Below are 13,920 nucleotides of genomic sequence, written 5' to 3'. Positions count from 1 at the left end.
TTTGCTTCATGGAGATCCCCACTTGTGCAACAGCAGTATTTGCACAAGTCACACAACCTCACATTACAGTGCTGTTCAGCAGAAGCTCAACAGGATATTGGCCACTTACTTCTAAGTAAGGATGTATATTGTAAGACTTGAGGGAGTTCTGAGAGAAAATCTAGTCTCAAACTTACTAGCTTCTCAGAACTATTCCCCTTCCCACTCAGAATCATAATGATCTGAACCTTTAGATCACAGTTTCGTGTACGTACTTTTTAGGGGTCTTTTCCAAACATGCCCGTGTGCAAACTCTTAAGAATGCAATCCTACAAGCAGTTACCTGGGGGCTGCTCCCACTGAACCCAGTGAAACTTTCTTCCGAGTAGGGATGTGTATGACAGCACTATGAAATTGTTAGACACCTCCTAGATGCAGAAATACTAGGGGTGGCAGGCTTTTTGCTTATACAAGCCATCAGGATAAAGTTGCTAATTTTTCTTTTAAGCCACAGATAAGCATCATGGGAGCTGAAGTCCCAAACATCTGGAAGGCTGGAGAAAGGCAGCCTAAATAATAAGCCGAAAATAATTTCCATTCTAAAACCATTATTATTCTGTTCCTGCAGTTATCAAATTAAATGAGACTAAAACATACCGGCCGTCTTGCTCGTGCGTTTACAAACGAAAATGGCTCAAGACAGAGCCTATTTGGTTAAAAATACTCTCTCTCTCTCTCTCTGTGTGTGTGTGTGTGTGTGTGTCTGTTTGTTTATTTTTGACCACCAGGCTGCTGCTGCTCCGCTTGCCTCCCACCCTTGTCTGCCCTCTCTTTCCCCCCCCGTCCCCACCTGTCGTTTTAAGAACTACAATTCCCAGGATGCGTTAGTCGCCCCTTCCCCCCCACACACAGAGCCCTCCGCAAGCCAGTGAGCTTTGGGGAGGTTGATGTAATACCGTGAAGTCACGGATCCCTCGAGGAGGGGGCGGGGAGGCGTGGGAGGGAGAGAGCCCGAGTGAGAAGGTGGTTCGCCGGCGGGGATGCAGGATGGTGGCGGCGAAGGCAGGAGCGGCGAGCGCGCTTCCTATGCTCGCCAGAGACTCCCGGGGCTGAAGAGGAAGAGGAGGAGGAGGAGGAAGGCAAAGCAGCTGGCTTCATTTTGCACCTCCCCAGACTCCGACTAGCCACCTGCGGCGCTTATATCGCTTTCTGCCCCCCGCCCGCCGTTTTTGGCTCCTGTTATCGGGAGGAAGCGAGCCGAGACCCCCTGTGAGGCGCTGGAAGGGGGGGCCCGGGCGCCCCTTCCCTCAGCCCGTCCTCACCCACACCCCTTTTTTGTAGGAGCGCCCGCCGCCTTCGCCGCCTGCATCGCGGCGGAATGCCGCCGGCTTCTCCCGCTCCTTTTTTGCTCGCCTGAGCTCTTTGGCCCGTACGAGCGGCCGCTGCAGCCACTAGCTCGAGCCTTGCAAGGGGGGGGGAGAAGAAGAAGAAGCAGTTGCGCCTCCCCCGCCACCGCCTCGCCCAAGAGGAGCCCCCCCCGCGTTGTCGTCCTCGTCGTCGCCCTCTCTTCCTCCTCCTCTTCCTCGTCGGCGGCGCTTCCCAGCCGCACCGAGATGGCGGACCCAGCCGAATGCAGCATCAAAGTGATGTGCCGGTTCCGGCCCCTCAACGAAGCGGAGATCCTCCGCGGGGACAAATTCATCCCCAAATTCAAGGGCGAGGACACGGTCGTGGTTGGGGTAAGCGTCCTCGACGCCTCTTCCCGCCCCCTCCCCCCCCCGCTTCTCCTGTGGCGTTTTGAGCGTGTGTTTGGGTCCCTTTCCTCCTCCGCCACTCTCGCCCCCCCCCCCGCTCCCGCTGCTTCTGCAGGGGTACCGAAAGAGGCACCGAGTTTCCCTCCCCCACCTTCACGCCCCCTCCCTCTTTCCTCTCACCGCCTTCGCCCCCCCTCCCGGCTTAGCGACATCCCGGGGGCTCGGGTTGGGGGGGCGGCGGGCGGCGTGCCTTTGCACGGCACGGGGCGCGCCTGCCTCCGCCCATTGTTCCCTCGGCTGGGCCGCGCGCGCTTCGTGCCTCGTGGGCTCGCTCGCTCCCTCCCTCCTCGAAGCCCGCCGTCCCCTCGGCCCGGGCAAAGCGAAGCTCCCTGGCGGCAGGGGGGTGGGGGTGGGGAGAGGGGGGCTTGGAGAGAAGATGTGGGAACTTTGGGGGGGGTGTGCATGGGACGAGGGTGCACCTCTCTGACAGGCTTCTTTCCCTCTCTCTCTCCCCCGCCCCCCGTACGCTCTCAAACTTGGAGACTTGAATTGGGGTCCCGAAAGTGAATAATCATTCCTTCCTTTCGTCGGAATGAGCAAGCCAGGATAGAAAGGGCGGAAGGATGCCCTCTTGCATAGGTGTACAATCCCTCTGTGGATTTAAAAGATCAACAGAGTCAGAGTTGTTCTTGCACCTTTCACACAACAGTTATACTTGCACCTATATCTGAAAGCAAGGATGGGTGTAGCATCTTTATTAGACGGCTAAAGTCACAGAAGCGGGCGTGCTTTCCAGTCTGTTTCTGAGATTTAATTGGTGCAATAAAGATATTGCCCACCCTTGTTTAATTTTTATTTTTCTGTACCACGTGTGTGTATGTATGAGATGCAGATCCTAAGGATTATATTTGCATGTTTGCATGTAAGTACTGAAAAGAGCCAAGGGACACTGGGTATGGAGGAATAAATATATAGATGGAGAGAGATCAAAGCGCTTGGAATACAAGTGCTCCTTGTGTGAGAGAAGTTTCTTTCTCTCTGCTGCTGTGGGGGCTGGGGTAGGACCCACAACAAAGAGTCATGTGGCTTGTTTAAAAGATGAACATTTATTGAATGCCTGCAGGCCAGGGATCATGCATAGAGGAAGATGGAATGTTATTCTTAGTTGGCAGATGGGTACTGGCTAACAGTGGGGTAAAAAAACAAAACATGAAATGCAAGAATTTCTCTTGTGTATTCCACTACAAAGCTTTGTTGAAGAGTGCTGTAACGTGGCTGCAGTGCTCTGTAGACACCTACATGGGAATAAGGCCCATATAACTCGCTGGGACTACACTCAGGGTTGTGCTAGTAGACTCATATCTAATGCTTACCTTTATAAAATACTGGTATCATGCAACAAAATATTCTTTGACCTCCTTCGGATGACTTCTGCAGGGAGAAAACTGCCAAGCAAGGGCCCACTTGGCTGTGTTCCCTGTTTTCCAAACTGCAGCAAGAAGGGGGATGGTGGAGAACTGAATACGTAGAATCAACCCCAATTAACTCTTCCAGTAGCTTCCCTTTATTGCTGCTGCAGCCTTCCAATTCCCAGCATTGATCAAGCTGATGTCATCAGGATCACTGGGCATGCTCACTTGTTTGTACCCCCCCCCCATGCATTTCCTTGATTGACAGGTGGGAAGAAATTGCTGGGGGCATCAGAGGTGGAGGAATTCCCACCCTGCTCTCACCTCTCCTTCTCTGCTAGCACAGCTCGGCTTTTGCAGTTCATGCATTTCAGCAGCACTGACTGAGTTAAAAGCTTGCCAAGCTGCAGCCTCTGCTGCAGCGGATGAAAACTGAATATATTCTGTCCCAAAGATGCTCTTCAGTTGTGTGCTGTGTTCATTTCCTTTTTTTTTTTTGCTTTGTTTTGCTGCAGTCTGCATAGAGAAGCACCTTCTCTAGAGGAAGCTTCCTTTCCTTACCAGCTCCCAAGATCATTCTTAATATCTTCCTTTGTCCTAGATGTGGAAGGAAAGTGGTGGCTGGCGCTTTAATGAATGCTCATAGTCTCAACCTTAGAGGTTTCTGGTTCTGGACAAGTTTGCAGTAGCTATCCTTTGGTCATCTAAATGAACTTTTGTTAACCCACTAGGAGAGTGTGGCAACCATTTACCTAAGGCTTTTCGAGGAGTAATCCAAGGATTTGAGTCCCATGGAGTAGATGAATAATAACTGTAGTAGGAAGGCTTCCTGGAAAGATAGGTGCTTTTCTATGCAGATGTTATGCCTCCTACTAATGATCCTGGTATTGCATAGCTGTAGAGCTGTGTGGAAGATATGTCTTTTCCTGGGGGCTGGGAATGCTCCATCAGTTGAGCCTGTAGTTTTGAAAATGCCAAAGGACCCTCAGTAGACTGGTTCTTCAACGGAGAAGTCAATGTGGGGAGCCTAATCTGAAGATAGTGAGGAATCTGCCACACTTAAGCAACTTGCCATCTTGGCAGTCATTTGTCCTTTTAAATAAATTAAATAAATAAAGATAAATATTTTACATCTACAAATCACCCTTTCAGGGGCTCAAACCAATTTTGCAGGAGTATTTGTGTGTCATGATATCTTTGTGGAAAAGGAGTGGCTGAGAGACGAAGAACCCCCACCCCCCCGGCTCTCAAAGTCTTGAAACATGGCTACAAAGTCATTAGATCCTACTTGTTGTTGGAGATGACAGATTCTAGGTCTGCCTTGGGACAGTCAAGGGCTCTTTGTTAGGGAACACAGTGAGGAGTGGGCAGAAGTGTCCAGTGTGCGTTTCTGTGCGATGCTTGCTCAAAGCGAACCATCGGTTTGACCAAGCATGGCAGCTCTTGTTGTCTAAAGCACACATCCCTACTATGTATAAAGATTTGGATTTCAAAATGTTGGTTCAGATCCACTGCAGACCAGGTCCTAGTCATTCCGAACCAAAGTGGGGCACCAGTCTATTCTGTGGGTCCTTGCCAGGTAGTTCAAGTTTGTTGTTTTGTGCTTTGCCTTTCTGACCCACATCTACCTGTTTTTTTGCATTTGATCCAGTCAGGAAAATGGGAAGCTTTGTGACACAGAGACCCCACTGTAGCTTGCTTGATAGCCTAAGCTCTTTCCAGACTGTGTTTTATGCTTTGGACTTACTTGATGAGAGGCAATTATGTATATAATAACTCAGCAAGTGATGATAATGTATTGTGGTTTTGGATAGCATGTATATTTGTCACATGAATAATTCATGAACTCAACATCGCCATCACCACCACCACCACCTTCTTGTAGACAACAGGATTTTCTGAATTGAACATTAGAGTGGCATAACATTTCAACTAGTGATGGGTGGTTCGTGCTTCATACAGCTTTGTACGAAGCACGAAGCGTGGCACCACAGGTGCCATGCTGGCCCATCTCCCACCCACCTCCAGCTGGCCGGCACACTCACCCTTCTTCATGTGCCGCCAGGGACCTTTTTCTCCTTCGGCACTCCAATCCAGGCAGGAGCTTGGCCATCCTGTCCCTGCCTCCTCTGGCAGCTGACCACTTGTTGACTGTGTGGGGAGAATTCCTGTTCTGCCTCCTTGACAGAGTGGTTGGCTGCCTGAGGAGGTGGAGATGGGCTAGCCGATTTATGTACACTGCAGTTCTTTTTACTGTTATGTTTTAAGTTCATTCCTGCAGTATTATTCATATTTTCTTGCAGTGCATGTTTTAGTGTTAATTCCCTTTAATTGGTGCTTAATAAATTGTACTTAATTGCTTTATAATGTTTGGATCCAGCATCTGTTGGAGTTTTTGTTTGTTTTTTGTTATATATCACCTTGAAAGTTATTAGCTGTAGGGAGACTAATGCATTGTAAAAATAAACAAAGATGTACCTTTTCCATTTGCTTTTTGCTGCTACCTAGCAAATTATGCATTTTAAAAATGAAAATAAACTGGGGAGAATTTGTGTACTTTGTGTACCTTTCCCAAACTGGAATCTTTCAGATGTGTTGAACTACAACTCCCAGAATCCCTGAACAACAGGGCCAATGATTAGGTATTATTAGCGTTATCAGTCCAATTCATTTGGAAGGTATCAAGTTAGGGGAAAATTATTACCAAGGTTCAAAGTATGTTTTCTTCCTTTGTAATAATGCTGGAGCCCCTTTATTGGCAAAGTATCTAGTATCTGATGTGTGTATGTTTGTCTATATGTCAACTATAAGCGTGTTTTTGGCTGTGTAGTCCTCTGTTGGTTCAGTGCCCTGACATCGGTTTTCTGTTTTCATTGTTTAGTGCACCTCTAAACCACTCAGTAGCTAGTTTTCTAGGCAGTGCACAATCACAGTGGATTTGAGCTAAATCATGGTTTAAATTTTTAAAAATTGGATTTTTTAAACAATTTAGATAAAATGATATTTTTGTTATTTACATTGTGATTTAAATCAAATTGGTTTTAAAAAGGCATTGATTTTTATCCACCCCGCACACAATGCATTAAAAATATATATTTAAAAAGTGTGTAGATAGTAGAAAATAAAACCAGCAGCAAGATGAGCATACTAAAAATACAAGAACAGTTCTTAAGGTGAAAGACTAGGATTGAGACAGCAATCTTCTCCCCACATACAGTACATCCTTTGAGACAAAAGATGGAGGGGAAAATTTGGGGCAGTCTCTTTTAAAAAAGCACAAAACCTCAGGCAACCACTGCTTCAGCAATGCATCATGTCTCTGCAGTGCTGGCAATATTCAGGTTGAGAAAGGAGTAGAGAACTCAGCTGTTCAATGGGTGCTATTGACAGGACATGCAATTCGTGTTCCTCGCTTCAGTCCCGAAGCTGCTAGCTCATGTGGATTTAAAAACCAATAAAAAAAGAACGTACCATAGGAAGGATAGAAGGCCGAGTTAGCCTTGAGCTGCTACTGGAGCCCATCATGATCAGACTCAGGTTGTGACTAGAGTCTTGACTGTAGTATTGCAGTTTAGCTACTATGCCAAGAGGTTCCATTTGATGTATAGTTTCCAAGAAAATAGAACAGTATGTACATTAACAAATGGTTGCTACAGTAATAAATTTCAAATGTTTTGATATTAAACATTTGTTTAGCAGCTTTGAATCCATGGTTTGCCTAAGTGAAAAAGAATGTTTAGTGCAGCGACTGTAAACGTGTTTTGCAAAACTTTATTTTTGTTTGCCTGATTCCTCACCATTTTTTATACAAATGAGTTGAGATTTCACAGAATTTTATAATCAAAATGTGTCTGAGTAAACATACTGTGTCATCCCAGAGGTTCAAAGTAGGTAAAAATAAATTTAAAATGGAGAATTAAAATTACATAAGATCCACTGGAACACCTATAAATATTTCATTAGGTATCCAGGCTCTACATTTGGCTTAACTCAGTCCCTAAATGCCATCCCGAATGGCTGTTATTATATTGATTTCAGAAATTGTTAAGGCTTCGGTAGAAAGGACTGCCTCAATTTTAGGGCATTTCCTGGATATTATAACAACTTACTAAACTTTAAGTCCAGTAAGAAGCCCCAATAAATATCATAATATGAAATAACAGTGTGGCTACACAAAAATGTAGCATTATTTTAAAAACCTGTTGACTATGGTGCAATGTTAAACTTCATTAGTGGGCATGAAATCCTCTTCTTTAATTTCAAAACAGTTTAGATTAGTAAAATAATAATACAATTGGAAATTCAAGAAAGTGAAAAAAAATAAGATTTCTCTCTTTACTGTGGTACATATTTATAGGACAAGTTGGGGAATAGAATGGTGGAATATCATGGCATCATTTGAATAAAATTTTAAGCAAAGCACTGGATTTGCCCATTTTTGCTCACCTCTCCTTCTGGGCATCCAAGAGTTACCAGATCATACAGAATTCAGGAAGTGTAAATTTGAAATGAACCCTAGTTTATTGTACAAGACAGCAAAGCGGGGTTCTTGTTTGTTTGTTTAGCAACTGACTAGAGTTCATTTTCTACCTCTTCATTGCAGGTGAGGGCGAGGGTCTAGATTTCCCTCCCTGCATGTGAATTTTGTGTGTAGAAGGGGGAGCAAAATGGCAAAAGGTTGTAAAGAAGCCGCTGTCAAACAAAAGTGTGTGTCAGTTTCCACTGACTTGTGACACTACTAGGAACCATTAGCTTTTTATGTAGTCTTCCATTAATCTGTGATGCCTGCCCCTTGCATTGTTCGGCTTCTTTCTCAAGTGCTTATAGTTGGATGCCTCAAAATGAATTATGATTCCCTTTTACAGACATCATTTAATACCTTTTGGAAGGGCAATACAGTACTCTTTTCTTACTGTACTTTTTCAACACCCATAGAATTACAGCTTAATTTTGCGGCAACATTTTTTATAGTTCTGTGTCCCGTTATATGGCAATTTAGACAGTCTGCATAAAGGATAGAAAACTGTTGTGAGAACAGTTACAATAAACTCATAAAAACCTGATTTTTCTTCACAGTATACTATGGTGGTATAAACTTGCTAAATGTGAAAGCTGTGAGTGTAACCCAATACCATTAATCATACTGCCCTGAGTTAGACCTGTCATCCTGTCTGTGTTAACTTACTGTTTACTGTTAACTTTACTGCCTCTGTACATGGTAGATTTTGAAAGAGGAGGAGAACCAGTGGTGATGACAGATATGCTCGGCCTTGAAAATAAGGCATGAATGTCCTGTTCCTCACTGTCTGTAATAGTGGTATGTCTTGAGTTGTTCTCTTGGCATTTACTTCTCTTGATGTAAGAATTTGGAGCAAAAATGAGCAGCAGGCCAAACTGGAAGACAAGAAAGGTTTTTCATAATGATCTGCCCAGAGAAAGAGAGAGAGAACCTTTATTCTGATTTTGTTTTTGTTAGTATATGTAACTTGTATTATTAAACTTCTTACAGTTTGAATAGAAAAAAATCTGCAGTATATAACACTGTATCATAAATGAGAACCATAAAATAGTGTGTTGCTGGTACAGTATTTGTAATCATATGTCCCTGCAGTCAACAGTGTGTTCTCCACGAAGGGTCTACCTTCCCCACCTCTTTCCAATGATGTCTCTCCCCCCCCCCCCCATTTTTTGAAAAGAAAGCCACCAGTTACGCTGCAAAGCAATGGAGTGGCTGAGCCTTCTTCATCTGCCTGCTCAATTTCCCCAGAAAAACTGTAGGTCCCATATGCTTTAATATTCAGTCATTGTATAGAGAAGAGAGAAAATAATGTGCCACTGTGGGTCACACTTAAGGGACACACACATGCACATGTATGTGTGTGTGTAGAATCTGTGCACTACTTTCTTAAAGAGGTATTGCCTTCTGCTTCACTCTGCATCACTCAGTCCCATTCTCACAAAAAACAAAACAGCAAATTAAAAATGAAATGTCCGTAATTTCTAGTTAAAGTAAGGCCCTATACTATAATAACTGGACAGACTGTAGAGGGATTTGTATTTGTCAGGTGAGAGTGAAATACCTGAATTTATTAAGTGTAAATATTTGTATTTGAGAAATTATCAGCTTGGTTCTTTATTAACACAGAGGTCTTCCCTAACTTGATGTGTCTGATGGAGGCATTTGCTCTGTTTATTTGGGCCAGGATACTTTTTCTAGATCATTCTAGATCACTAAAGTATCTATTGTTTAAGAGAAATGTAGTAGTTAACATCTGTTTTGAAAGCCCAGTTTTAAATTTATTTATTTCCACTCTGTATTGGGAGCAGCAAGGGTATATACATCCACCAGCCTTCTGTCATGGAATGGTGAGTCTTCGTATGCCGTATTTGAAACTGCTTATAACTTCTGTAACCTGATGGCAGCCTAGAACTTATAGAACTGTTAACCTGTTTGTAAATGCTGGCATGTATTTAACAGTATATGAGATGGTTTACCTTATTTAACTGGTATCTCAGTCTTCAATTTATGTAAAATGATTAAATCCAGCTGCTAGATCCAAATAGGGGATAATTTCAAACACTGGAATTCTGTTCATGCAGCTCTGTGTGCATAAAGTTAATGGCATCATCAGCCATAGACTTTAATCTTTAATTAAAGGTTTCCTATCTCCTCTTCCCCTCCAGCTTCTAAGACTCTTTAGGAATCCCTGGGGTTGGGAGAGATGCTTTTAATGTCCAAAAATTCCTGACATAAGTTCTGCTGCCAATGATTTTTTGACATTAAAGACTTTCCTTCTGTTCTGATGATCCCAAAGGCTTCCCAGATCAACAAGAATCCCTTGGAAGCCCCAGAATCTGTTGGAAAGGGGAGGATAGGAAACCTTTATTTAGAGATTAAAGCCTGTAGGTAATTTAAGTCGTTTGTGTGCAGAGTTGTGCAAACATAGGGTTGCCAGATACATGGGTACTAAAAGTAGGACATAGAAAGACAAAAAGGAGGACAAAGGAGGACATATTAAATGTTTCATTTGAATCATTCAGATTAAACCCACAATCAACACAATTTATTTATTTATTTATTTACTTACTTACTTACTTACTTACTTACTTACTTACTTACTTACTTACTTACTTACTTACTTACAATATTTTTTTAGCCACACCATTACCAGTGGCTTCTGGGCTGCCAATAAATGCCTCTTAGTGAACTGACCAAGAAACAGTCATGTTAAAAATTAAAAATAAATTCAATGGAGGCTTTTTTTCAAAATACTGGGGGTGGGCGGGCAGGTGGGGCGGGGAAAGCCAGGGGGAAGGGGGTCCCTCCACCTCTCCCCCTCCCATTCAAAATTATAACATAAAATATACAAAAGCCTGACATTTTAACAGTTTTTATCTTTGCCTGCCTGACGGAGGACACTAGGCTAAAAAGGAGGACATGTCCTCCTTTTGCCTGACATCTGGCAACCCTATGCAAACAGGATTCCAGTCATCTATGGAGCATTCCTGTGCAATAAATAACCTAAGTACCTACTGGATTTCAGGATTTACCCTTGGGGATGAAGTCCAACTTTCTCGATGTTGATTGCTGTCCTCTAAAGAACTATGATGTTTAAATCATAGCTTAAAAGTTTCTGTTTATTTCCTTGACATAATACACATTCTAGCAAGTGCCATATTTGGCAGCTATGGACATAGGGAATACCGAGTGCCATGTCTTAAATTAACATCTTAGCTCACCATGAAGTGATATTTTCAGAAAAATTGGGCTGGGAGTCTGTGATGTTGGATTTGTGTGGTTCAATCAGAGATTTAATGAATTGCCAAATTTTATATCTTGCTCTTCTAGCTGGTAACGCTTTGAAAGTTTTGAACTATACTGGTCTGTCTGAAACTCCAGAAAAGGAACATGATTTGCTATCTTACATATCATTTTTCATACAGAAAGAATGTCGTTTTTAAAATTCAAATCTATTGTCTGACTTATAGCAGCCCTATGGATGAGAGATCTCCAAAATGTCCTGTCCTCAACAGCCCTGTTCAGCTCCTATAGATTCAAGCCTGTGGCTTTTTTTAATGGAGTCAATCCATCTTGTACTTGCCCTTCCTCTTTTCCTTGTCTTTCATCTTTACCAGCATTTTTTTTCTCAGAGAATTCTCCCTTGTGATGTGCCCAAAGTACGACAACCTCAGTTTCAACATTTCTGCCTCTAGAGATAGTCCAGATGTAATAGGATATTGGACTCTCTCCTTGATCTTTCTGGCAGTCCAGAGTATTCACAGAACTCTCCTCCAGCACCAGATTTCAAACAAATCTTTTTTTTCCCTGTCAGCTTTCTTAACTGTCTCGCTTTCACACCCATGTTTGGAAATACAAGAGTGTGGACAATTTTGGTCTTGGTCTCCAGTGACATATGGTCATCGCCCACATCACTCCTGCTATTCATATTCATGAGCTGATTTGCATGAACCTATGAGAGGACTGGAGAGGCGGAGTCAGCAGCTACATGAGGCTTGCTGGGTGAAGGAGGAGTCAGATAAGGCTGGTTAGTCAGAGAGAGAGGGAACAGATAGTGAGAGAGATAGAGCTGGTTAGGAAAATAGGTAGAGAAGGTGATAATGATATAGCAAGAGAAAATAAGTACCGGTATGTACTGAGAGGACTGTTGAGGATTTGCTTATGTATAATGTGTATCTGAGAAACGCCTGTTATTATCCAATCTGCTTCACTTCCAATAAATAAGTTTTGTTTCTGTTCACAAGAGAACTGTTCTGGCAAACGTCATTTATATTGTGGATTGAAATCATCCACTGGTGGCAGCGAGAAGAAAATGTGATGTGAGCCTTTGTGAGGGAAAAACAAGCAGGGGCCACGAGGGCAAGCACCACAATTGGCGTCCAGCGGCGGGATACGAAATAATCCAGTAAAGCCAAAGTTTAGAAGTGAATTTTCTGGAGTCGTGAGTAGAAAAAAAAGGAGTGGGGGTGGATTCCAAGTCACGAGTTGAGTCCGTCATTTTAAAAAAAATACTGAGTTGAATCCCGAGTCAAGTCACTGGTGCAACTTAAGTCTAACTTGACACTGAATCCCGTGTCTGGTGTCCCCATCCCTGGAAATAGGCAGTTGAATTCAGGTACAGTAGGCTAAAAGAGAGTACTTGTGTGTGTGCGCTCGTGCGGTCGTGCTTGAGACAAAAGGAGAGAGAGAATTAATGTCCACCTAGCTACGTGTCCTGTTCTGGGTGTCTTAGCTAGTATGGCATGACCTGATTATATATGAGCAGCTGCAGTGTGTGAATCTGATGAATTAGACCTTGTGAAGCTGTACAGACCATGGCAGTAAAAAATCCCATGGGAAAATGACAAAAAAGGGGGGGGCTTTCTGTTCCTCTTCATATTGCTGACCCTGTTTTGCAAGAGGACCTTGACTGGGTGACTGGAAATTCTGGTGTAGTGGTTGAAATACAATAGGAGGAATGGTATGAAGGACAAAACAAACCTTTCAGTGGTGCAAAGCAACTGAAAAGTGTGTTCCAATGAACTATGGATTATCACTAGCCATTATCTCATACATAGAATTGCTTGCATCCCCCTCACACCCTTTTTATTGTTTAGAGGCAGGTATCCTGCTGACTACTGTTCTTCTTGCTTAGAATTCAAGCCGCCAGTGACCTGGCTCAACTATTCAGCAATCACTGGCTGTGCTTTGTGTCTCAGCTGGGTTGCTGCTGCTTTCCTTGGTTTAGAATATCGATTCCCCCCCCCCACACCCACACACCCACACCCACACCATAAATGAGAGAACTGGCCACAGACTGAAAATGACATAGCAGGAGGGAAAAGTGAAACCTAGTGGGTGAGATTGTAACAAAATTGGAACAAACTACAAAAGAAATAAGTGAGAGGTGGTTGGAACAATGCTTGATTATGGGTTTCTGAGAAAAGAAAATGTTGTCCAACAGCAGGTGAAGCAGAATAGTACTGAGGAAGCTGATGAAAAAGGCAAAAAGTGTACTGCATTTCTTATCAAAATAAAGATATTTAGCAGTAACCAAGTGCTGCTGCAGTGAGAATAAGAGCTGCCGCATATATGAAGTTCTGCAACCAGGGTGTGATGGGATGAAATTCACCTGTTTCATGTCATGACATAGAGGACAATAATAGTAGTTCTGGGTTCATTCATGCTGTCCGTTGTTCACACAGGAAGCAGGCAATTCTAGTTAGAATAGTAATTGACTGCAAATTCTGTGTCACAGTAGTACCCCTCCTGTGTTAAGTTCTGAGTGGTACAAAACCTTGCATACCAGGTCCCTTTCCATAGTTCATTTTCAGAGAAGTAGGATGGCATGAGAGCAAGATCTGAAGATTTTGAGGTCACTATACCCATGGGACCTCTGAGCTGTGGTATTTTCATAGAGTGCACCCGTATCATATGGTGTACTCTCTGAGAACCCAGAAGAATGTTCAAAATTGCTTTGTGGTGTTGGGAGGTCTTTTACTTCAGAGGAAAAGAGATACTCTCTCACTGTGGTGGCTAAATCTGAATATCCTTTCTTTCACCTCATCATTGTCTCCTAGTGCAGAGAAAAGCCTCTCTGGTAGGAAGCCATGAATGTTGCTGGCTCTTTAAAACCAGGCTCTATTTTTTCCCCTCACTACAAAACTCTCTCTTTCTATTCCCCCCCCTCCCAAATGGCTGTTGATGTGGGCAGAGTTCTCCGAGGGTAGGCAGAAGGACCTCTTTTGTTCTGGATTATGAAACATGAAGAGAGGAGGTG

General features: G+C 43.4%; 1 protein-coding gene across 4 annotated transcripts in view; it reads left to right on the top strand.

Annotated features, from left to right (window-relative positions):
* Nucleotides 1-1,134: 1,134 nt before the first annotated feature.
* KIF5C (kinesin family member 5C) overlaps nt 1,135-13,920 on the top strand; it is a 91,818-nt gene continuing 79,032 nt past the window's right edge. For all 4 annotated transcript variants that reach the window (XM_020785676.3, XM_020785678.3, XM_078376750.1 and 1 more), the window contains exon 1: nt 1,135-1,718. In XM_020785676.3, coding sequence (XP_020641335.1) covers nt 1,593-1,718 — 126 coding nt within the window. In that variant the 5' untranslated portion in view covers nt 1,135-1,592. The remainder of the gene's footprint in view (nt 1,719-13,920) is intronic.

Source organism: Pogona vitticeps, chromosome 1 (genome assembly GCF_051106095.1).
Source record: "Pogona vitticeps strain Pit_001003342236 chromosome 1, PviZW2.1, whole genome shotgun sequence".
NCBI classification, from domain to species: domain Eukaryota; kingdom Metazoa; phylum Chordata; class Lepidosauria; order Squamata; family Agamidae; genus Pogona; species Pogona vitticeps.
This window is presented reverse-complemented; position numbering and strand designations above follow the sequence as displayed.